The sequence below is a fragment of the Ictalurus furcatus genome, chromosome 3, assembly GCF_023375685.1.
Source record: "Ictalurus furcatus strain D&B chromosome 3, Billie_1.0, whole genome shotgun sequence".
NCBI lineage: Eukaryota > Metazoa > Chordata > Actinopteri > Siluriformes > Ictaluridae > Ictalurus > Ictalurus furcatus.
Window position 1 is genome coordinate 8,799,060 of NC_071257.1, and position 23,114 is coordinate 8,822,173.

Genomic DNA, 23,114 nt, shown 5'->3' on the forward strand with positions numbered 1-23,114 from the left:
TTAAAAATCTATAAATTATACATGTTATAATTAACAATTTAATATGTTCTAACATTTCACTTCTCTTATTTCCGGTTAAATAATGGGGAAAAAAGTATGTTTTATTCATAAAACAAGGCAAAATATTTGTACCAGACATTTGTAAAATGAATGTGAAAAAAATGCTTTGAACCCTAAGTATTTTTCAACAAACTTGACCAAAAGTGTACCCGGCTCTCCCCTAGAACTTGTTCTCGAATCAAGCACAAGTAGACAGGTGGCACCAACTCTGTAAAGCTGAGACTCCCATCTAGTGGTAGCTTAGGCACAGTTGTGTGTGGATCGGGAGATATATGTGTGTGGATTGTGCAAGGCAAACCGAGGAAAGAAAGTCTCAAAATCCAGATGAACCGAACAGGATCGACTCAGAAAAGACGTCAATGAAAGTCACTTGATCAACAAATGCACATCTAAATTGTTCCATGCACAAATTTTGCGTTATTTAACAAAGATTTTTTTTTGTATAAACCTGTGCTGTGTTTGCAATTGTTTGATATCCATGAGAACGTATTTTTGTGAATTTTTGGTGTATTTTTGTGAATTTTTTTAACAAAAGATCAAAAGGTTCAACAATAAAGACAATTTTTCACGGACTTCTTTTCTCATATTTACCAAGGGTGCCAATATTAGTGGAGGGCACTGTAGGTATTATGACCAATCACGAAAGTCAACATTGCACAACTACACACAGATTATCCCTGCTACGCTTATGTGTGGAACTTGCATTTATGTGCGGAACTCGCTTTTGAAAAGAATTTAAATAGTCTACAATATATTGTCTCCTTTTTTGTTGATGAAAATAAACAGATTTTGGTAAAGTTTTTATTTTTACAAACTACATTTTAGTCTTGTCTTTTTTGTCAACAGCATTGCATGTTGATATAGTCACAGTTAGTGTTTAATTACATCAGTGTCCTCTTGTCATCATCTTGTCTTAGTCATGGAAATAAAGGTCGTTGTAGAGACCTAACATTTCCATGATGATGGAGGGAATGAAGGCCTTGTAGCATCTCCTCTTTGCTTTTGTTTTGGATCCAGCTCTGCATCCGCTGTACAGTCTCAGTTCTTCAGGAATATAGAACCTCATTCTGGAGCATGGCATGATCTTAGAAGTACCAGCAGATGGTTATGTGTGTACATGAAGTGACCTGCTCTCTACCCATGGTTCTCCATTCTGAGCATATTGTTTATAATAAGTAAAAGAACTATGTGCCTAAACAGACTGAAACTTTGAAAGTAAGAAAAAGAAGAACTGAGTTAACAAAAAATGACATATGTGACAGATAAGTAAAAAAACCTTAATATACAGGTAAAATATAACGTCTCTCAAGACAGGAGCTGCTGTAATCAGCTGCCACTAGCACAGCAACATCTTGCATTTTTAATTTTACGCTAACAGTGAATGGTGCAGAAATGCTGCAGAAGTCTAGAGTTGCTGTCTGCTGCTGGTGGAATTTATGGAGTTAAATCCTGGCCATAATAACTCCCCAGAGAGTTTACTACTGCTGTGCTAAGTGTCGCAGTGTGCATTCTAGTGCTTATGCAAGGGAAGCATTTATTATACTCTATGACACTATCAACAATCTATAGACTGCACACCCCAAGGATTTTTCATTGCTGGTGTGTGTGGCTACATGGTCAACCACCAGCTGTGGATGGAGAGCCGGCAGGCACTCCAGAAGCTGCTGCAGCCCACCACATCTCCAGCTGTGTCCCCTGCCACTGTGCCACATGTGATGCTCATCAAGATGGCTTCCACAAAGATCCGGAGGCCTTACTGGAGCTCTTTGAGCATGCAACAGCTGCATGGGAATGGTCAGAGGGAATGGGCTCTGCAACTCCTCCCCTTGCTATTGGGGTAAGCCCAGCTTACTGCCCAGGAGCTGTCGCCATTTACAGAGCTCGAGTAATCCAGCATCAAGAGGGCAGTCCTACAGCATGTTGGCTGAACACCTGAGGAGCACTGCCGGTGCTTCTGGTCGCTGCAGCTCCCCAAGGTCATTCGCCCCTACACCTATGCACCTACAGAACCACTCCTGTTGCCGATGGTTGATGGCAGAGGAGTGGGATACACAACAGATTATCGAGCTGGTCACACTCAAGCAATCTGTCTCTCAACTACTGACAGGAACAGTAGAGTGGTCTAGTGCCACTGGCCCATGGCCCTGGATGAAGCCGTGCAGCTGGTGGGAGATCACTTGGGGGTGATCAGTGGTCCAGGCAACTCCCTTTTTCTTCACTCTCTCTCCCTCTCTCTCTCCTACTCCTGCCCCGGGCTAAACCCGGCCCCATGACCCCAGTTTCCTCCTGGCTCTTCCTGCCAGGATAAAATATTGAACTGTCTCACGGCCCATTTTCATTGGCCGGCCATTCACGGCAATGTTCACGGGTGGAGTGATGTTAAAAGTTATAAATACCTTTAAAATTGTTTATTTGTAAATGTAACAATTGAACAATGGTTTTAATAAAGTAATGAAAAAAACATAAATCATATGCAAGCAGTTGCAAAGTTGTTGTTTTGGGTTTTTTTTTAAATGTTACATACCAGCAAAACATTGTAACATTAATTTTTGAAGTATAATGTCAAATCGGAGTGTGCATTTCCATGCATATGGCTGAGGAGCTATAGCTTTTAACAAGTCAAACTTTCTAATCAAAGAAATTCCTGACATCAAGAAATGCCTGAGATGAACAAGTGCATTAAGAACAAGTGGCTGACACACTGTGTCTCAGAAGGTGCTGGCTACAAGCAAAAGTTCTCCAACAATTTTCATCTGGGAGATTTTGATGGCATTGATGATTGCAGCAGGACATCTATCATTAAATGAGGAGAACTTCTCCACACATTCATTCCATAGAGTGATCATGTCAAAGACCTCAGGAGCAGATCATTTCAGTTCATTAATATGATGTGTTGCATTAATATGCTTTTTCATTATCTTATTAAAACCATTATTGTTCAGTAGTAACATTGACAAAGTAACAATTTTAACCCCTTTTTACCAGTACACTGGCGTTCCGTTCTGCCGGCGGAATGGAAACCGACTTATCAGACATTTTCAATTAGTATAAACAAATGAGTTATTGCCGCAAGACTGTTGTAAGATTGGCTTTCTGTGTGTGCAGTGTCATGACGGGTGCTCACACTAGGCTAAGCATGCATATTTTTGTCGGCCGTCGCTGCGAATATGGGCGGGAAAAGGATATGACATCATCTGTCAAAACCAGGCAGACTCACTTTTTAAACTGTTTATATAATCTTTCGAAGCTGTATTGTAAAGTACAGGATAGCGTGATACCGATAAAATGAGCTCTTCCATTTTTTCATTTCTATTTTTTAACTAAAAAGGTTACGCAGTGGAGTCGCGATCATCTATTGGCCGGACGTCTTCACATGATACAATTACGCAGGTCAGAGTTCAGCAAATTTGAACTTTCATCATGCAGCGAGCTTGTGTTTCCGTCTGCCGTTTTTGGATGCGTTTGCGCGAAAGCCTAGAGTGACCACCCCATGACTCTGGCGAGGAATTGGATTTTTTTTTTTGGAGGAAGAAAACGTGGATTGAGCCGAAGAGCATTCCAGCATGGAGTGGACACGGTCCTTGAAAAGTATGTACATTATGTTGCTGGCTATTTTTAATTTTGCTTGTAGTGTGAAAATGTCTTTTTTTGCAGGTAGTATGGAACTATATTTTTCTACATGTAGCATGGCAGTAATTTTTTTTCACATGTAGAATGGCACTGCATTTTTTATAATAATAAACAACAGCAAATGCACCAGCATGGGTTCTGTGATAACTAAATAGAAATCTAGAATTATTATTATATTATTATTATAGAATTGTTATTATATAAGTATAAAGGCCAATTTAGCATTTACTATGGGTGATTTTGGGTACTTATTGTACTTTGTATTCATTATTACAAATAGGGGGCGGGGGGGGGTAAAGCCACAGTCTCTGCAACAACACAACCTGTATGCAGAGTAAAAGCAGAAGGGTATGTAGACACTGTAACTAGCCTAAAGAAATGTAAATTCCTGGGCATAGTCATTTACTGTGGCCTAATAAAGCCATCAAGAGTTTGAGATTTTTGGAGAAAGAATAAGCGACATAATTTTCTATTCCGAACCTCTGTTCTGGCATTCTACAGATTTGAGGCAATATTCTGGATCCTGATCAAGAGCAATGTCAAAGACAATGAGCAGAATGACCAATTAAAAGCACCAGTGGCTATGACTTCTTTACATTTATGTGAAGCCTACCAGGAAGCAACTCTTATTGACATGCAGGGTATACTACCTGCCTTACCAGAAGCTGGCCATCAATGAAAGAATGGGAGCCAAAAGGTCTAGAATTGTGGATTTTGGGAGTGATGAAGCCATAAATTCAGCATGTCTGAGCCAGTGTTGGCTGCAGTTGTCAGTGAGGTGTCACAGGTGGCACAGAAGAGACCATGCTATCCAGTGACAATTGTAAACACCTCAACCGCTGCCAAGAGAGACAATGCCTCAGCTGGGAGAAAACACTGTGTACTGCCTTCAAAGGAATAAGTACAGCAAGACTATTTATAATGTGATGTGTTCCTGTGTACTATAGTGGACCATATTTGTTTCACTGAGTTGGGTTGATGTCAAGGACAGCCAAGCTCAATGATGCACACTAAACTCTGACTCTTAATTTTTTTTTTTATTCAGGTTTTTTGCACTTTTGTTCATGTTTTACATATACTAGTTTATATTTTGCACTTTCATATTTGTGGTACATAAGTTATTTTTGCTTCCTAAAATCAAATCCCACCTCCATGTCATAGTAGGTGGAAACAGCACTCTCTGCATGCCTATATTACATATGTGGCAATGCTAACAGGGCACTGGTGCTGATTTTAGTAAAGGCTAAATGACATGAGTAAGTTTCAAACTTTTTATTTGTGAAATTGCACATTTTGTAATTAAGAGTTTCATGCTTTTCCAATATATTTCATTTTGTGCCATTTGGATATAGTTTTTGTGTATTTTATTGGTGATCTGGACATGTTCTATTTGTATAATAAACTCATCTTCATGATTTCTTAACATCTGCATTATGGAAACTACATCCTATGCTTTCACTTTACTTATAGCAATCAATGATGCATTTATAAAGGTTAGTAATGGTATTATAACTCACAATAAATATTTATAAGGCACACAACTATCAAGAACAATATAAAATAATTCACTTATTGGACATAGAAATATAGCTGTATTACTAATCAGTCATTGTAAATACAATATAATAACTTGCATTTTTATGAATACATTAATGGAACCACAAGACTGACTAATTACTACTAATAAATTGGTGTATAATGAATTATGAACATGGGCACTGAAAAAGCAAGTGCATCAATTATAAGTAATTATAACAATAATATAAATGTAGCTATAACTGTTATTATAATGAAGTATAGGTCTTTATGTGTCATTATAAATGTGTTTATAGAGCAGAAATACTTCCTTATAAATAATTATAAATGGGGCTTTATATTATAAACATGGGCTTCATAGAAAGTGTTAGCAAATTTTTTTATTTTTTTTTAATTCCACACTCAGCTGTTTTCTCAGCTGAGGTGCAAATTATAAAGATTTAATTGGCATAGATGAATGGAGCTGGCCAGTGAGAAAATGAAAACAGGACTGAAAGAGAGAATGAGAGAGAGAGAGAGAGAGAGAGAGAGTGAGAGAGAGAACAAGAGAACAGGGTTTGGCAAAAGAGAGTGGAAGAATGGAATACCTTCTGGGAGTACCATCCTGGTGAGGCTGAATAATCACCACCTTGACTGTGATGGAAGTGCGTAGCAAGTCGATCATCTGCTCATGAGTAAGTGTGGCTACAGCCACCTCACAAATCTCCACCAGGCGGCTGCCCTGGCGCAGGCCTGCTTTCCATGCAAATCCAAATGCCTCAACATCAGCCACAATGCCTTCAAAGTTGACATGGAAACCCAGCTGTCCCAAGCCATTTCGACGAAGTGCCATTTGTGTGGTCTCACAGCCATGAGTGGTTATCTGATATCATGCACAGAAAGGGAGAGGGGAGAATTCTGCGGTATACCGGCAGTAAACTTCAAAAAGCAAAAGTACTAAACAAAAAAAGAAGCAATGCAGAATATGCAACTGCCAGTATACACAAAAATAACTACAGTATATTTATGTCTTTTTCATACACTCTGCACTGTTAGATGCTGCAGACTACTTTTATGCTGTTGCCACAGGAAAGTCTGTATTTTAATACCGCCTTACTGAAATGTATTGCATGATGTTACTTTAAAATAATACAAAAAAAAAATTAAAAGCAGAGTTTCTAGATTCTGCTGCAGGAGGCAATTGTGGAAATCAGTCAGTCTGTATTTTGACATATCACCTTTTAAAACGGAAAGTCATTGTGTCAGGCAGAATCAATGTCAAACCATAGAGATTTAAATCTTCTAGTCATGCAAGTGCCCATGAAATGGCTTAAAACTCTTTAAGTCAGGGGTCAGGAACCTTTTTCACCAAAGAGCAATTTTTTCATTTTTGGTTACTGCAGTTTTTTCCGAAAGAGTGTGTGTGTGTGTGTGTTATATCCGTGCTCTTTTCCCTCTCTGTCTCATGTGTATTCATGACAGCGCGGTCATGAACTGTTCTGGAATCTGAGAGCGAGAGGTTACCATAGAAATGTAAGAGGTTTGCCACTGATTAGTGTCATGACACTTACGCACATCAATGCATACGCTGGCTAGAACAACTTGAAATATATTATTGTAAATTGACTTTTCACTAACTTTGGTAGGCTGTACAACAAAAGAATTGTAATTGACTTTGGCTTTTCTGCAGGAAACTGATCTCTCGTGATATGTCTAACGGGTGAGACAAAGAGCCACATGTGGCTCGTGAGCCATAGGTTCCCGACCACTGCTCTTAAGCCATTTCATGGGCACTTCAGTGGCAAGATAAAAGAAAACAGTTGGGTAAACTACATGTAAATGCTGTTAGTATTCCAAGCAGTTTCCAGAATTTCTGTTAATGAGGGCTTGGGTAAATTTGGATAATTTTTCTGCCTTGTTTTACATGCATGAGACATGAGTCACAGCTGACTGCAACTGGTATTGTTGCTCTGATTAATCCCATCCCTCCCAAACTCAGAGCTGGTATAAAAAGGATATTCAGGTGGGTACTGTGCCCTCTTGTTGTCTGCAGCCTCGTGGTGTTGTCTGCTGCACAGAACCTTGTGTTGCCACCCATCCTGGCTTTTCAGTACTTTAGATTATCCAAGGGAGTTACCTATAGATTATTAGACTTCTACCCAGACCCATACGGATCTAGCAAAACTAAACTCAAATTATATGTGCTTGTTGTCTTCTGCGAAGGGTTTCAACTAGATTTTGGAGTGTGGCACTGTTCTCAAATTCAGCATGAGCCCTCAGATCACGCTGATGAAGTGTACCAAGTTTCATTACGATTAATCAAAGTATGGCCAAGATAGAGCCTCTGATCCAATTTTGGGTCAACATTGTTAAATTTGCGACATCATAACCTTTGAACAAATATGAATATCAAAATTCTGGTCAGTCAATTTTGTGTGGCTCTGTCCATCTGAGCCAATTTTGGAAAGAATTGGACAAAATTTGAATGAGGAGTAACGAAAAAAGTGAACACTGTACATTTCAAAATGGTGACTACTGTAATGGGTGGAGTCTTAATGTAAGATATGGATTGTGATCGCCATAAGGCAGGGCAAATTATAACCATTTGAAACGTGAATTATTTAACTAGTGGTGGCACTATAGGGTTGATCATAGAGAGAACTTAATTGGTCCAGATACTATTCATGGTCAAATCTATGAGTGTGCCCATTTTCATAATTTTCCTACTTAAGTTTCATAGGGCTGCCATAGACTCCCAGTGGGGAAGAGACAGAAGAAGAAGAAGAAGAAGAAGAAGAAGAAGAAGAAGAAGAAGAAGAAGAAGACTAATAGATACAATTGGTGCCTAAGCACCTTCAGTGCTTGGCCCCTAATAACCAACTATACTAGATGTGTAAAACTGGTAAAATTATTAAGGCTACAGACCACTACTGTAGCTCCAAGCACTCTGTGAGTCTGACTGCTGCTGATATGTTTGCTTTATATGTCATTCATATTCATTACCATTTCAATGATTGGTATTTAGTCATGAGGTTCAGCCCCTTTGAGAGGCCTCCCAATCATACCGAGAAGCCATGCATCCTGGTGGGACAAGGGAGTACACCGTCCAATAAATGTTTAGATTTTTTTCCCATGCAAAACCCACTCACCTACATATGCACTGACTCCCAGTGAACCCAAAATGACATTAAAAGCCTGTTGTCCAATGAGCATTAATCTTTGCTCCCGTTGGAACACCGTGCACTTGAATCTCTTGAATCTCACTTGGATCCCATTGAAACTATGTGCCAATTGAGTTCTATTGGCATGGTGTTTACGGGCTTCAAAGGATTATCTGGTAAAAAGGATCAAATGTAGGCTGTGCTGTCCACTGAAAAACAGTTTGCATTAAATGAAAGAACAGTACTGCAATGAGACATCTGATATTTTAATATACTGCATTCACCAACAGTGGTGAATAATTTAGACATTTTTAATGAAATTTTAAGGGAGGCCAGGCTTCCCACATGGTCTTAAAGCAATTACACGCGATATCTGAACTAATGACATCTACACTACACATATCTGAATTTTTTTTTACAGAAACTTATACTACTGTTGCTGGACTAGTCTCAAGAGTTATACTGAAGTGTTTAAAAACCCCACAAGCACAGCTGTACCTGATACACTCTTTAGTGAGCAATACCCACTCCTCTATCTGTAATGTTCCTCCTCTTTTACATTACATTTATGGCATTTGCCAAATGCCCTTATCCAGAGCGACTTACAGAAGTGCTTTGAAGTCTCTATCAATGAATTCATCCTGATACTAAGGTAGGTCTTTAGACATTGTTTGACGACTGCCAGTGACTCAGCTGTTTGGACATCAAGGGGAAGTTCATTCCACCACCTAGGTGCCAGAACGGAGAAGAGTCTTGATGCATGCCTTCCTTGTACCGGGACCAGTTGAGTAGTGCTAGAAGCTCAGAGGGAGCATGGTGCAGTGCAAGGTGATAAGTGATTTGAGGTAAGTGGGTGTTGGTCCAGCGTAGCAATGGGGTGGTGTGAGAGAACTTAGAATAATTGAAAAGTCATGCAGATCAGATGCATTCTAGATCACTTGCGAGGTTGAATGGCACTCAGAGGCAGACCTGCCAGGAGCAAGTTGCAGTAGTCCAGTCTCAAAATAGCAAGGGACTGAACAAGCACCTGAGTGGCCTGTGTAGATAGAAATGGACGAATGCTTCTGATTTTGTAAAGGAGAAATCAATATGTGCGTGTCACATTAGCAATGTGAGAGGAAAAGGACAGTTGATTGTTCATGGTTACCTCAAGGAGGTGTGCGCAGTGACCAGAGAGTTGTCTAGGGAGATCGCAAGATACTGACATGAGAATGAATCACCTGGGATGAACAGCACTTCAGTTTTGCCGGGATTAAGTTTTAGGTGATGGCCTGCCATCCATTATAAGATGTCTGCCAGATATGCTGAGATCTGAGTGGAAACATGAGTGTCTGAGGGAGGGAAAGATAGGATGAGTTGTGTCATCCACATAGCAGTGGTATGAAAACCTATGTGAGGATATGACCTCACCATGAGATTGAGTATAGAGGGAAAACAGTAGAGGACCAAGTACTGAGCCTTGTGGGACACCAGTGGAGAGTGTATGTAGAGCAGATGTGGATCTCCTCCATGTCACCTGCTATGACTGACCTTCTAGGAAGGAAGCAAACGACTGCCATGCTGCGCCACGAATTCCAAGGTGGAGATGAGGACTGATGGCAGTTTGGCTGATCTAGCAGCATGTAGCTTTTCAATGACGGCCAAAAGGGCAGTCTCTGTGGAATGTGGCGCTTTGAAGCCAGACTGGTTAGAATCTTGGAGGTTGTTCTGTGGGAGATAGAGAGACAGTTGATTGTAGACAGTGTGTTCGAGGATTTTAGAAAGAAAATAGAGAAGTGATAATGGTAGGTAGTTGCTGATGTCAGAAAGATCCAGAGTGGGTTTCTTCTGGATGGGAATAACCCTTGAAAGGAATTGGTATATGACCAGATGTTATGGAGCCATTGATAATAGTAGTGATGAAGGGGAGGAGGTCTTGTGAGAAGCATTGTGGAAGGGACTGGATTCAATGGGCAGATGGAAGGATTGCAGTACAAAGTGACTTGCAGGATCTCTTCTGTTGCTAGATTAGGAAAATTTGTCAGTGCAGGAGAAGGGGAATACTGAGTGTGTAGTGTAGGAGTTAGAGTAAAAGTATAGGTCTGGCAGATTTTTTCGATATTCCCATCATAAAAGGTGGCAAATCGGAGATGTGGAGTGGGGTAGCATTGCTGTCTGTACCAGGACATTTCCTCACTTGTGTGTACGGGGATGTCAAGGAGAAGGAATGCAGAAGAAGGAGAAGGCAAGAGGACTGGAGATTGTCAGAGGGGAGGTTAAATCACCCCTGTCAGTTTGTGGAGTGTGAGAAAAAGCATAAGCAGAGAATAGAGCAGCCACTGTAGCTGAGTTCTGTGGAGATATCCAGGTTTCAGTTAGTGCCAGAAAGTTAAGAGAGTAACAGGAAGCTAAAACTGAGATGAAATCAGCCTTCTTTACAGTAGACTGGCAATTCCAGAGCCCACCTACAGTGCATCTGGAAAGTATTAACAGCGCTTCACTTTTTCCACATTTTGTTATATTACAGCCTTAATCCAAAATGGATTAAATTCATTATTTTCCTCAAAATTCTACGAACAATACCCCATAATGACAATGTGAAAGAAGTTCACCGACACTCCCCATCCAACCTGATGGAGCTTGAGAGGTCCTGCAAAGAAGAATGAGAGAAACTGCCCCAAAATAGGTGTGCCAAGCTTGTAGCGTCATACTCAAAAAGACTTGAGGCTGTAATTGGTGCCAAAGGTGCTTCAACAAAGTATTGAGCAAAGGCTGTGAATACTTATGTACAAGTGCTTTTTTTGTTTTTCATTTTTAATAAATTTGCAAAGATTTCAAACAAACTTCTTTCACGTTGCCATTGTGGGGTATTGTTTGTAGAATTTTGAGGAAAATAATGAATTTAATCCATTTTGGAGCCACCTGAGAAAGCTTACTAGCATTAACCAACAGACACTTCCAAGCAATACTACAGAATCAACAATACTATACAATACAATAATTCTAGTGGCAAGTATCTAGATCCAACGGAGTCAAGTAGATAGTACACAAAAGTCAGAATCTTTACTTACCAGCAGAGAATAAATTCAAGATAGAACTTAACTTAAAGTATATACCTTTACCTTTATATTTAAGTATAATTATATTTATTTATGATGTATTTTATATATTATATATATATATATATATATATATATATATATATATATATATATATATATATATATATACACATCCAATACATAAACTCAGAAAAGCAGCAAGCAAATCCATAGGAGAGTGAGAAGATACATAAATATGAATAACACATAGCAACAAGCCCCAGCTCATGAGTCATAGACTGTTCCTTTCACTATTTGTGCTGTAGTTAACTGCTCACCTCAAGCCTGTGGACGATTTGCCTGATGTCTTCTCCAAAGCCTTCCTGGGCTGAGAACATCATACACTCACCACGTTCATAGAATACTTTAATGCTCATGATGGTGGAGGTCCAGCCTATCACATCACGACAGGAGCAATTGAAGACCACATTCTTTGACTCTTCCTGGATCAGCACAATGAACTCATTGGAGATGCAAAGCAGGCACTGAACATCCACTGATTGGCTGAAATCCCATGCCACCACACTCCACATGATGGCTCCTATGCTGTGGAGGTGGGCATCCCTACGTGGTAGGACCCGCTCTTTTTTCTTGGCACCCAGTGTGATGAAGCTGAACTTCAGAGCTGAGTCCACAGTAGCTGTGCTCACAAAGTTCTCAGCCAGGTCTTTAAGGTACTCTTGGCGTGTTCGGGTAGCCATAGCATAGAACTTCTCTGACTTGTGTGCGGCATTCTCACCATTGATTACCTTGGCAAGCAGAAAGTCCCTGAAGACAGATGACTTTGGGAAGGTCACACCTTTAGGAATTGGAGGACCAAACAAAGGCACATCTTTTGATCTTGATACAGCAACACTGAAAAGGGGAAAGAGAAAAAAAAGGAATCACACAGGCATGACCCAATAAGGCATATCATTAAAAGATCAACATAGTGAAATACTGCAATTTTAATGATCCAACAAGACTTGAAATCTGAGTGAGAATTTGCAATAGAAGCCCAGGAAAGCATCAACCACATTTGGTCTTTTTCAGAACTACAGGCAGGAAAACAGGGGACTTTGTTACCCCTCCATTTTAAATGAGGGTCACAATAAAATGTCACTTAAGTTAGTTGAAAACTATTCATCAGCTTCAAGAGTCTCGCTATGGCCAAGAGCTTTAATCAGTGCCATTGCTTTTACCACAGTGAGTAAAAAAGTGCATACAGCTAGCATACCTGTAGCAGACGTTTTCAGTGCATGGATTATGGACTTTAACAATAACAAATACATGCTGGAAGTGGGAGCGAATGTTTTTAGGCGTGAAGGGCAGGGCTCCTGGTTCTTGAAACACAATGGTGACAATGTCATTTCCGATGTGTCTCTTTCTGAGCAGCTGGAAGGATGGACAAAAGTGAAGAAGGACATAAGAGTTTTGAAACTTTACATATTAATGGTTACAGTGTTATCAAATTATAATATGACATGACTAGTCTATGCACTCTAATCATTCTAGTTTCTAATCATTTGACTTTAAACTGTAATATGGCAAAAACTGTAGAAATTATATTATAATATATACGTTATTTTTTTAAAAAAATAAACTTTGTGTATAGTGACAAAAAATATATTTTTAAAAAAGAATGTCTCTTAGAAATACTATACGAAAAGTGGACCACCACTGACCTAGCAAGCTTGTTGCTGCATTAACAGTTTCCTCATTAGCTATAGTACAAGAGCTAGCAAAGGACTAATATAATTTGTATCACAACAAGATATTTAAAAAAAAAAAATTGTTAATGTTACACAATTGATGTATTTTAATATTTAGCATATGAAATTATTGTAAGAAGAGCATGTGTGAGGAAGATGCACATGTAGGTGTTTGCAAATTCACAATGAAAAATTTTCTTTTCATGAAAAATTGTCTCCACATGTGGCTATAGTGGAGCACATGACCCTGAGCAATGATCAGAAAAACTGTCCATTACCAAAACAAGATTGTCCCCTGGCTATATCACAGTAATCCTGTTTATAAAATATAAACTTAGGTGCTAAACGTAACTATTTTGTTTACATGTTTATAGATCAGTCTATTTTCCTTCATCTCTTTGCTTTAATTAATGCACTCTGAGATTTTGGAAAGGGGCAGGACTTCCAGGAAGTGTCTGTTAATATTGGAGAGCTCAAAACACTTGTGTAAATCATTCCAGATTTACATGTCGATTGGCTTGTTTCCTGCATTTGTATTTGTAATCTGTTGCTGTTAACTCCAAAGAGCTGTCAAAGAGCATGGCATCAGTAGACTGACAAAGCAATACAAACCTATCAGAGAGATAGGTGGCCAAATTGACAAGTTGGTGTATTCTTAAAATTCAAGAACATATTGGTGTGCTTATGAGCAGCAAAAGGCCTGGAAGACAGAAGAATTCTTTCTCTGGTGTAGAAAAGTAGAAAAACTCCTTCACAACAGTTCACCCTCCAGGCATTATGTGTAGGGATGGGTGGGCAATATAAAAAGTGTTGTAATTACTACACCATTCACCAAATTTGGTTGTTAATACCCTTAAATTAAAGCTGAACGTTAAACTAAAACTGCAGTTTGAGGTCATACTCATTATTCATTTTCATTTTTCCTATATATTGTGGGAGACCACTAAAATAACAATAACTTTGTCAATGTCCAATTTTTTTTTGGAACTGACAGTAAATATAGAAAGGAGAAAAATTTGGCTCAATTGCCTCTACAATCCACTGTACCACTGACATGCTGCCACCACAAATTAGGTTTCTAAATCTATTATACTATTCATATTTCCATGTTGCTCTGATTTGATTTCAAAATACAAGTCCTTGTAAACCAGAGGTGTCCAAACTACGGCACGTGGGCCAACTGCGGCCCGTGGTCCATTTTTAATTGGCCCGCAGCATATTCTAAAAATATAATGGAATATGGGCCACACATGAAACTTGCACCTGACTGTATTGTAGTTCTCGGTTTTAACAGTAGGTGGCACTACTTCCTTGAACAAGGCAGCATATCCACAAAACAAGGATAATCAAAGAAAATTTTGCTGGGATTGACCAAAAGTGGCATAACCAAAGAAATGCAAGATAGTAAGTGAGTGCGATAAATTCCGGACACAATGGAAAAATGAATATTTCTTCATAGAAGTGAAGGGGAAGTGTGTCTGTTTGATTTGCAATGACACTGTTGCAGTGATGAAAGAGTATAATGTACGCCGACAATATGAAACCAAACATCAAACCTACACATCCTACGCCGCTGCCGATCGACAAGAGAAAGTTGAGCAAATAGCAGCTAGCCTGCTAGCTCAACAACTGTATTTTTCCTGTGCTAACAAAACACAAGAAAATGCCACAATAGCCAGCTACGAGGTAGCTCAACTCATTGCCTGACATCGGAAACCTTTCTCAGATGGGGACTTCATAAAAGGGTGCCTTATTAAAGTCGCACAAATAATTTGCCCAGAAAAGATGCAGGAATTCAACAACGTGAGCATGTCCAGAAATGCAGTTGTGTGGAGAATCGAAGACTTGTCAGCTAACTTAAAACAAGTGTCAGATAAAGCTTGTGCTTTTAATTTTTTACTTGATTGCATGTAATGAGAGCACAGATGCCACAGACATCGCACAGTTGTTAATTTTTTTGAGGGGAGTTGACGATAACTTTTGTATTACGGAGGAGCTGCTTGATCGTAGGAGTCTAAAGGGCACAACAAAGAGTAAGGACATTTTTGAAGCTGTGTCAAATGCAATTGACAAGATGGAACTTAAATGGGACAAGCTGTGTGGAGTTACAACGGATGGGGCTCCAACTATCACAGGCGAGCGCAAAGGAATGGCCTCTATGGTGTGTGCCAAGGTGAAAGAAAGTGGAGGTGAGGCTGTTAAAATGCACTGTATCATCCACCAAGAAGCCCTCTGTGCCCAGACAGTCCAGCTTGAGGATGTGATGAACACTGTTGTGAAAACTTTCAACGTAATTCGAGCACGAGGGCTGTACCACAGAGAATTTCAAGCTTTTCTATCTGATGTCAATGCTGAATACAGGGACCTGCTGTACCATTCTGAGGTACACTGGCTACGTGGTGGTTCCGTGCTGCAGCGTTTTTTCCCCCCTGAGATCAGAAATTGACCAGTTTTTGAAAGAGAAGGACAGACCTCTTCATGAGCTAAGTGACCCTCTATGGTTGGCAGACCTTGCATTTTTGGTTGATCTTACCGATCATCTTAACACACTGAACAAGAGTACACGGCAAAGACCAGCTTGTGCCGCAATTTTATGCACACATGAAAGCTTTTTGTGCAAAGCTTCGTATCCTTGAGACACAACTACGTAACTACAATGTTGCGCATTTTCTCATGCTGTTCAAAATCAAATGTGCTTTTCCAAAAGTCGACCTTTCTGCTAAAAAGGGGAAATATGTGTCTGTGATCACATCTCTCATGAAAGAATTCAGTCGGCGCTTCCAAGATTTTTCTGTCATTGAGAAAGAAATCAAGTTGTTCTCAAATCCCTTCCTGGTTGTTGCAGAAGAAGTGGAAGAGAGTCTGCAGTTGGAACTTATCGAAATGCAGTGTGATGATTCTCTGAAGAATCAACATCAGCTCCTCTCCCTACCCGACTTCTACCGGTGCTTGGAAAATTCCAAGTTTCCTCTCATGAGAAGCTACGCAAAAAGAATGATTTGTCTGTTCGGCTCAACATACATATGTGCGCAAACATTTTCTCTGTTAACTCTGAAAAAAAGCAGATTGAGAACCAAAATGACCGACAGCCATCTCTGTGATGTCCTTCGCATCTCAACTACCAAACTTACTCCTGACCTGCCAGCTATCCTTCAGTCCAAAGCACAACATCACTGCTCCCACTAAGTGCAACACTGTTCCCACTATAGGTGAGAACAGTGAACATTAATAAGCTCAATTATTTAATAAATTCAGTCAATTAAAGTTTTCTAACATACGTTGATGTTAACAAGCCCAATAACTTATTTGTATAATAAGCTTAAATATAGCCATCCCCTTTCCCCCTTATTTTTCCCACTTTATACAAGACTGTGAAGGGGGAGCACCATCCTTGTCACGTCACGAGACGTATGGGAGTAGGATACGGATGCAAGTGCAGTTAAACAGTTTTATTAAAGGAGACAAAGGCAGACAAATCCAAATCGTAATCCAAAAACGTAGTCAAGACATGCAAAGGGTCAGGCGATTGGCAAACAGGCAAAAACTGGGCAAAGCAGAAATCACAACGAGGAAACGAAGAACAAGGTCATACACATGGAACATGGAACATGAAACAAGAAACTAAGACTGGGAACTGGGAGCAGAAAACACCAGCGTCGACAAAGTGAACCAATCTAATGTTAACCTAAATAATCTATAGAACTCTATCTACTATAATACTCCACGAGGTGTACAGGGAAGCGAACGGTATATATCTGGAACATAATCAGCGTTAAGTGCTGGCAGCTGAAAACAATAAAGGCACACCCCTGAACCACAACCAATAACAGAACAGGGAGGAGACAGAACAGTAACAAAACAAACGCACGTGTCCACAGTAAACAATGTCACGGTTATCAACTTGCTGAGCACTCGTGCACGTAGCTTATGCATGTGTGCGCCCTCCGTCTCTCCGAGTGCGCTGCCAGAAGGGGAGATCGTGACAATCCTGACTAAGAAGCAATCTGAGGTTTGCTGGAACTGCCAATGCTTTTTGTAACAAAAATATGAAAACCCATTAATGGAAATTTGTGATGTAGGCTTTTTTTTTCTTTAAGCATATTCAATTATCAAGCATAATTTACCTACATTTCATTGATATTGCTAACTGAGGCGATATACTTCACCTCTAGTGAGTGGCCAGGCCCTTCGTATATTTTTCTGTATGTGGCCCTCAGTGATAAAAGTTTGGACACCCCTGTTGTAAACCATCATTCAGAAATATTCAAACTGTGGGGTGCATCCCACTGATTGAAGGGGGCGAGGAGTGAGATGAAAAATTCCAAAAAATAAATAGTTAAATGACTGCCAGGTCTGACACAATCTTTAAGTTTTTTCCTTGGGCGCTCCGCATTTTAACATCGAATTATACTAAATGAGTTATTACTCATAAGGGCCGAGTTATACTTCTGCAGTAACATATATTTGTGTCTATGCAACAGGAAAAGGAGAGAGGAAAATGGGTAAATGTGGCACACAGAGGTGTGGAGATGTGCTAGTGTGCAGTTCCATGAGCTAACTGCATGTTGTGTGGATCTTCAGTCCATTGCTTTGGGCAAATGATGATTGGTTGGCTGGGAGGCAAGTCTGGTTGCGTACCCTTGAAATGGTTTGATGAGATGTTGTAACATTTCCTATAAATTCAGATTAATATTGTTTAAATGAGAGTAATACTGTTCAAAGAACATCTGAAGTGTAAAAAATTAAATTCTACACAATAATGTATAAATAATAAAAATGTTCCTCATGAAGTACATCTTTCCATCCAGCACATCTACAGACAAGCTTATGCTCCAAAACTGCCCGGTAAAAACCTTAAAATATATTGTGACAGAAATGGATGAAAAATGCTCTGTAAAAACCACAGTTTAAACATATTCACTTTGTTAGCGTGTCTTCACCTCTATGATAAATCTCCAACACTGAACAACTAGTATACAGTAGCAAGAAAAAGTATGTGAACCTTTTGCAATTTCATGGTTTTCTGCATAAATTTGTCATAAAATATGATCTGATCTTCATCTAAGTCAAGGGTATTGACAAATATAATGTGCCTAAAATAATAACACAAAATAAATTCTGATCCCTCATGTCTTTATTGAACACACTCATTCAATATTCAAAATGGCAGTGGAAAAAGTAAGTGAACCCTTAGAATTAATAGCAATAACAGCAATAACCTCAACCAGGCGCTTCCTGTAGCTGTGGATCAGACCTGCACATCGTTAAGAAGGAATTATAGCCCATTCTTCCTGGCAGAACTGCTTTAGCTCCGTCATATCCTTTGGACGTCTCATGTGTATGGCTCTCTTCAAGTCATTCCATGGCCTCTCTATTGGGTTGAGGTCTGGGCTCTGACTTGGCCACTCCAAAAGGTGAATTTTGTTTTTCTGAGCCATTCTGTTGTGGATTTGCTCCGGTGTTTTGAGTGATTGTCCTGCTGCATCACCCAACTTCTACACAGTTTCAACTGACATACAGCATTCTCACATTATCCTGAAGAATTGTCTGATATACTTGGGAATTCATCTTCCCCTCAGTGATTGCAAGCTGGCCAGGCCCTGATGCAGCAAAGCAGGCCCAAATCATGATGTTTCCTCCACCATACTTTATGGTTGGGATGATGTTTTCATGATGATATGCCGTGCCCTTTCTACACCAGATGTAGTGCTGTGTGCTTTTTCCAAATAGTTCAATCAATTCTGTCAATCGGGGTTGTTTCTTTATCTCATTGATGAGTCTTTGTTGTGCTCTTGGTGTCATTTTGACTGGGCGCCCACTTCTTGGTAGAATAGCAACAGTCCCAAAGTGCCTCCAGTTGTAAAATGTTTGCCTAACTGTTTCTAAAGTCTTTGAAATCACTTTGTAACCCTTGCCACCTTTATGTAAATCAACAGTTCTTTGATCTGAAATCTGACCGCTCTTTTTGGCGAGGCATGGCTCACATAAGTGTGTGGTTCTTGTGCAGAGCAAACTCCAAAAGTTTGAGGGGTTTTTATCCATCAGAGTAGCTGTAGTCCACACCTCCAAACTCATTTTCTTAACGAGACTCCAGGTGTGCTAAAACCTGACTCCAATTAGCTTTTTGAGGTCATTAACTCAAGGGTTCACATACTTTTTCCCAAGCACTATGAGGTTTTTTTGGTTGTTCTCAATAAAGACATAAAAGATCAGATTTTTTTTGTGTTGTTATTTTAGACACATTATATTTGTCAATACCCTTGACTTAGATGAAGATCAGATCCCATTTTATGACAAATTTAGGCAGAAAACCATGAAATTCCAAAAGGTTCTTTTTCTTGCCACTGTAAATGAACACAAACAAGTTTTCCCCCCTTGTATCTCATGTTTGCTTCCTACTAAAGGACAACACTCATGTTACATGCAAGTATGAACACTTCGCACACAGAAGTATAAATCAGCCCTAATATACCAACAGAGCAGTCTTCTTTTTGTCATAACAAATTGACAGTAGTGGGCAAGTTGTTCATAGCCCCAGCATTTATATCAGATGTTTAACAAATGTTACTCATTGAAGTCTTCATTCACAACTCCATACATTTTAAGGGTGTTTTCACACTTGAGACCTCTTTAAAAGAACCGCACTCAGACCCCTTTAAGTGGACCAAGAGGTGAACCAAGTGAAAAAGGACCCAGTTCTCTTTACGTTCACATTGTCCCTGTTCCTGAAAGAGGACTCAGATCCTTTTTTGGTCCACTTATACAGTAATGGAGTCACAGACCTCTTGCAATACTGTGCTAGATAGCTGACCCTAAACATGTTCTAATTTTCCTGTACAACATGGTTTTAAAATTACAAAAGAGAAATAGAGAACAGTAAACAAAAGAAAGTAATCAAAGCAAAACCCTACAAATGGATCCAGAGGATTAGGACAAAATAATATGCTGAAGCAGCATTTTTTTAATCTCTAGGGCTTCACCTTATGATGCTGACTTCAGTGATGATGACAGTTGAGCTATCTCCTCAAAGGTTTCTCACTCATATCACATGGTTTGATATCATTCCTTAGCGCTAAACACCTTATGATTTTTACAGAAGTGTATATGAGAAATCTTGAATGGAAAAATTAAGTGAACCTGGAGCAATTTGTGTTCACAATGCACGTTTTTTTTTTTAGCAAACTGTACCATGTGCTGAAAGCGAAAAGTACTCAGACCACCTCCCAAGATGGTCTTGCTTCAGTTAATTTTAAAAGGGTCTGAGATCGTTTGGAGTGTTCACACATGCGCCAAAAATCCCTAAAAAGGACCAAGTGTGAATGCACCCTAAACTTCCAGTTAAATACTGATTAGTTCTTTTGTTTTAAATCATTGGTCACTCAATGTTGTTATTTGACAGATATAAGCTGATGTTCTGTTAATTTGCTCACCTTTCCAGGTGCCCCACTAGCTTCCACAGAGTTAATATTACACCTAGTAGTAAAATATGGGAACTACAATCAATGTTATTAGAGGTCCAGAGAGACACGCACTGCCCCATGCTGTGCCCCAGTGAAGGAAGAGCAGTGGTGTCACATAACTGAACGTAATGGAGGTTAGGACAGATGCAAATGCATATAAGAGTTTTTTTTAAAGAGAGGCAGGAAGACAAATCCAAAATATGAGACAAAAGCGTGGTCAAAAAAAAGACAATAGGTCAGGTGATCGACAAACGGGCATAAATAAGGCAAAACAGGAATCGAGAACAAGGGCGAGAACAAGATCAAAACTATAACATATGAACCGAGAAACAAATGCTTGGTATACGATAAACTCACATAATACTTTGCAAAGAACAAAGAGACAATGGGGTTTAAATGACAAACGTAATCAAGGGTGAACACAAAACAGCTGAGACTAATGATGGCACATACGGGGAACAACCATTGACAATACAGGGGTAGAGACAGGACATAAACCATAACAAATGCATGTGTCAAAAGTAAACAGAGCCAGTGTCACTGACAAGCCTGTAAGCGCACCGCATGCTCCAGCGCTAGTGCAAGGGGAAATCGTGACAGAACAAAGGCGCTACTCCCGGAGCCCCAGAAAACACTCCCCTCCCCAGGAGGTCCTGGCCCTCTGGGCAAAATGTTTTCATGGCCCCTCAGGTCCCGAGGCAGGCATTGTCCAACAGACAGCAGGAGCTGAGGGGCAGGCATGAGGCCGGGGCAGGCTCGCCAGGACCGTCAGACAGCACCCAGTCATAGGAAGCTGGGTCATCAGCAGGGCGAGAAGGCAGGGCGAGAAGGCAGGGCGAGAAAGCAGGGCAAAGTCCTCAGCGGAACATGGAGGCAGAGCAATGTCGTCAGCGGAACAGGGTGGTGGAGCGACGTCCTCAGCCAAGCAGGAAGGCGGAGTGAAGTCTGAAGCAGAGCCTGGCATAGTGACATCTGAGGCAGAACAGGGAAGAAAAGCGTAGCTCCTGGCCGCACCGCGAGGCGGAGCAATGTCTTCAGCTGAACAGGGAAACTGAGCGGTGTCCTCAGCTGAGCAGGGATGCTGAGCGGTGTCCTCAACTGAGCAGGATGGCAAAGTGACATCCTCAGCCGAGCAGGATGGCAGAGCGATATCCGTAGAGAAACCTGGCATAGGGAAGTGCGATGCAGAGTACGAAAGCAAAGCACTGCCCTTTGTCCGGCTTGGGGTTCGCCAGCATGGCGTCTTCTCCGTCTTCCTGCTGCATCCATGGTGAGGCAAAGTATTCTGTCATGAGATCCACGTAATGGAGGTTAGGACGGATGCAAATGCAGATAAGAGTTTTTTTTAAAGAGAGGCAGGAAGACAAATCCAAAATATGAGACAAAAGCGTGGTCAAGAAACAGGCAATGGGTCAGGCAATTGGCAAACAGGCATAAACTAGGCAAGGCAAGAAATGAGAACAAGAAACAAGAAACAAGATCAATGAACATGAAACAAAAATGAGGAACAGGGTACAAATGCTTGGTATGGTGATAACACTCAATACTTCACAAAGTCATTGTATTCAAACAGTCTCTTTATACTATGGTTGTGAGTGCTGTGAATTTGATGCAGGTATGCATGATTAGAATGAATGCGAGTGTTCTGGGAATTGCAATCCATGGCGGCCATGTTTGTAGGCCGCAGTGCAGGATGGGAAGTGTAGTCACTGGCTTGCTGTGATATGACAGACATGAACAGACCTCAGTAAAGTTCAGCATTTTTGTCAGACATTCTGTCAGTATGTGGAAACCGTTAAAGAAAAAGGAGGTCACAGTCATTCGCAAACTCTTGCCTTTAATATTGGTAACATTAGAGGATGAGTAAAGGTATTAGGATAATATATGTGTTTTACCAATGGATAATGGGCCTCATTTATCATGGTATGAATGTATTTATTTATAAATCATCCCTAGGAGCAGTGCTGGAAGTGGGCCGATACTCACCAGTAATTCATAATTACCCTACATCAGAGGTTCTCAATCTTTTGCAACTAAAGCCCCCCAAGCCTATCCAATCATGTGGCACGTCTCCCCCTTCATATTGGAGGAGACCAGGTGTAATGATTATCTATTCTATATAAAATCTATCTATCTATCTATCTATCTATCCATCAAAAACAGATTATCGATTAGATCGATAATCTGTTTACTGTCACGTATCGTGACGTAACAGAGATAAGGTAGGATGCAAGCGCAGTGTGAACAGTTTTATTGAGAGTCACACAGGCAGGTAAATCCAGAACGTGATCCAAAACGTAATCCAGTAACATGCAAAGTTCAGACGATTGGCAAACAGGCATAAACGAGGCAAGGCAGGAAACAAAGTCGTGGTCACGGGATACAGGGTCGATATACCAAACATGAAACGTAAACAGCAGCGAGGGACTGGTAGCGGAGAAACCAGCGTGAACTTAACAAATGAACCTAAACATGAAACATGACATGAACTATGACTATGAATCTAAACATGAAACA

The 23,114-nt window shown here is 40.2% G+C and overlaps 1 protein-coding gene across 3 annotated transcripts in view; it reads right to left on the reverse strand.

The window, feature by feature from the left end:
- The window catches only part of LOC128605325 (signal-induced proliferation-associated 1-like protein 2), a 204,165-nt gene that overhangs the window by 90,642 nt on the left and 90,409 nt on the right, over positions 1-23,114 (reverse strand). For all 3 annotated transcript variants that reach the window (XM_053620635.1, XM_053620634.1, XM_053620633.1), the window contains exons 7-9: positions 12,663-12,820; positions 11,725-12,301; positions 5,814-6,088 (exon numbers count right to left, since the gene is read on the reverse strand). In XM_053620635.1, coding sequence (XP_053476610.1) covers positions 5,814-6,088; positions 11,725-12,301; positions 12,663-12,820 — 1,010 coding nt within the window. The remainder of the gene's footprint in view (positions 1-5,813; positions 6,089-11,724; positions 12,302-12,662; positions 12,821-23,114) is intronic.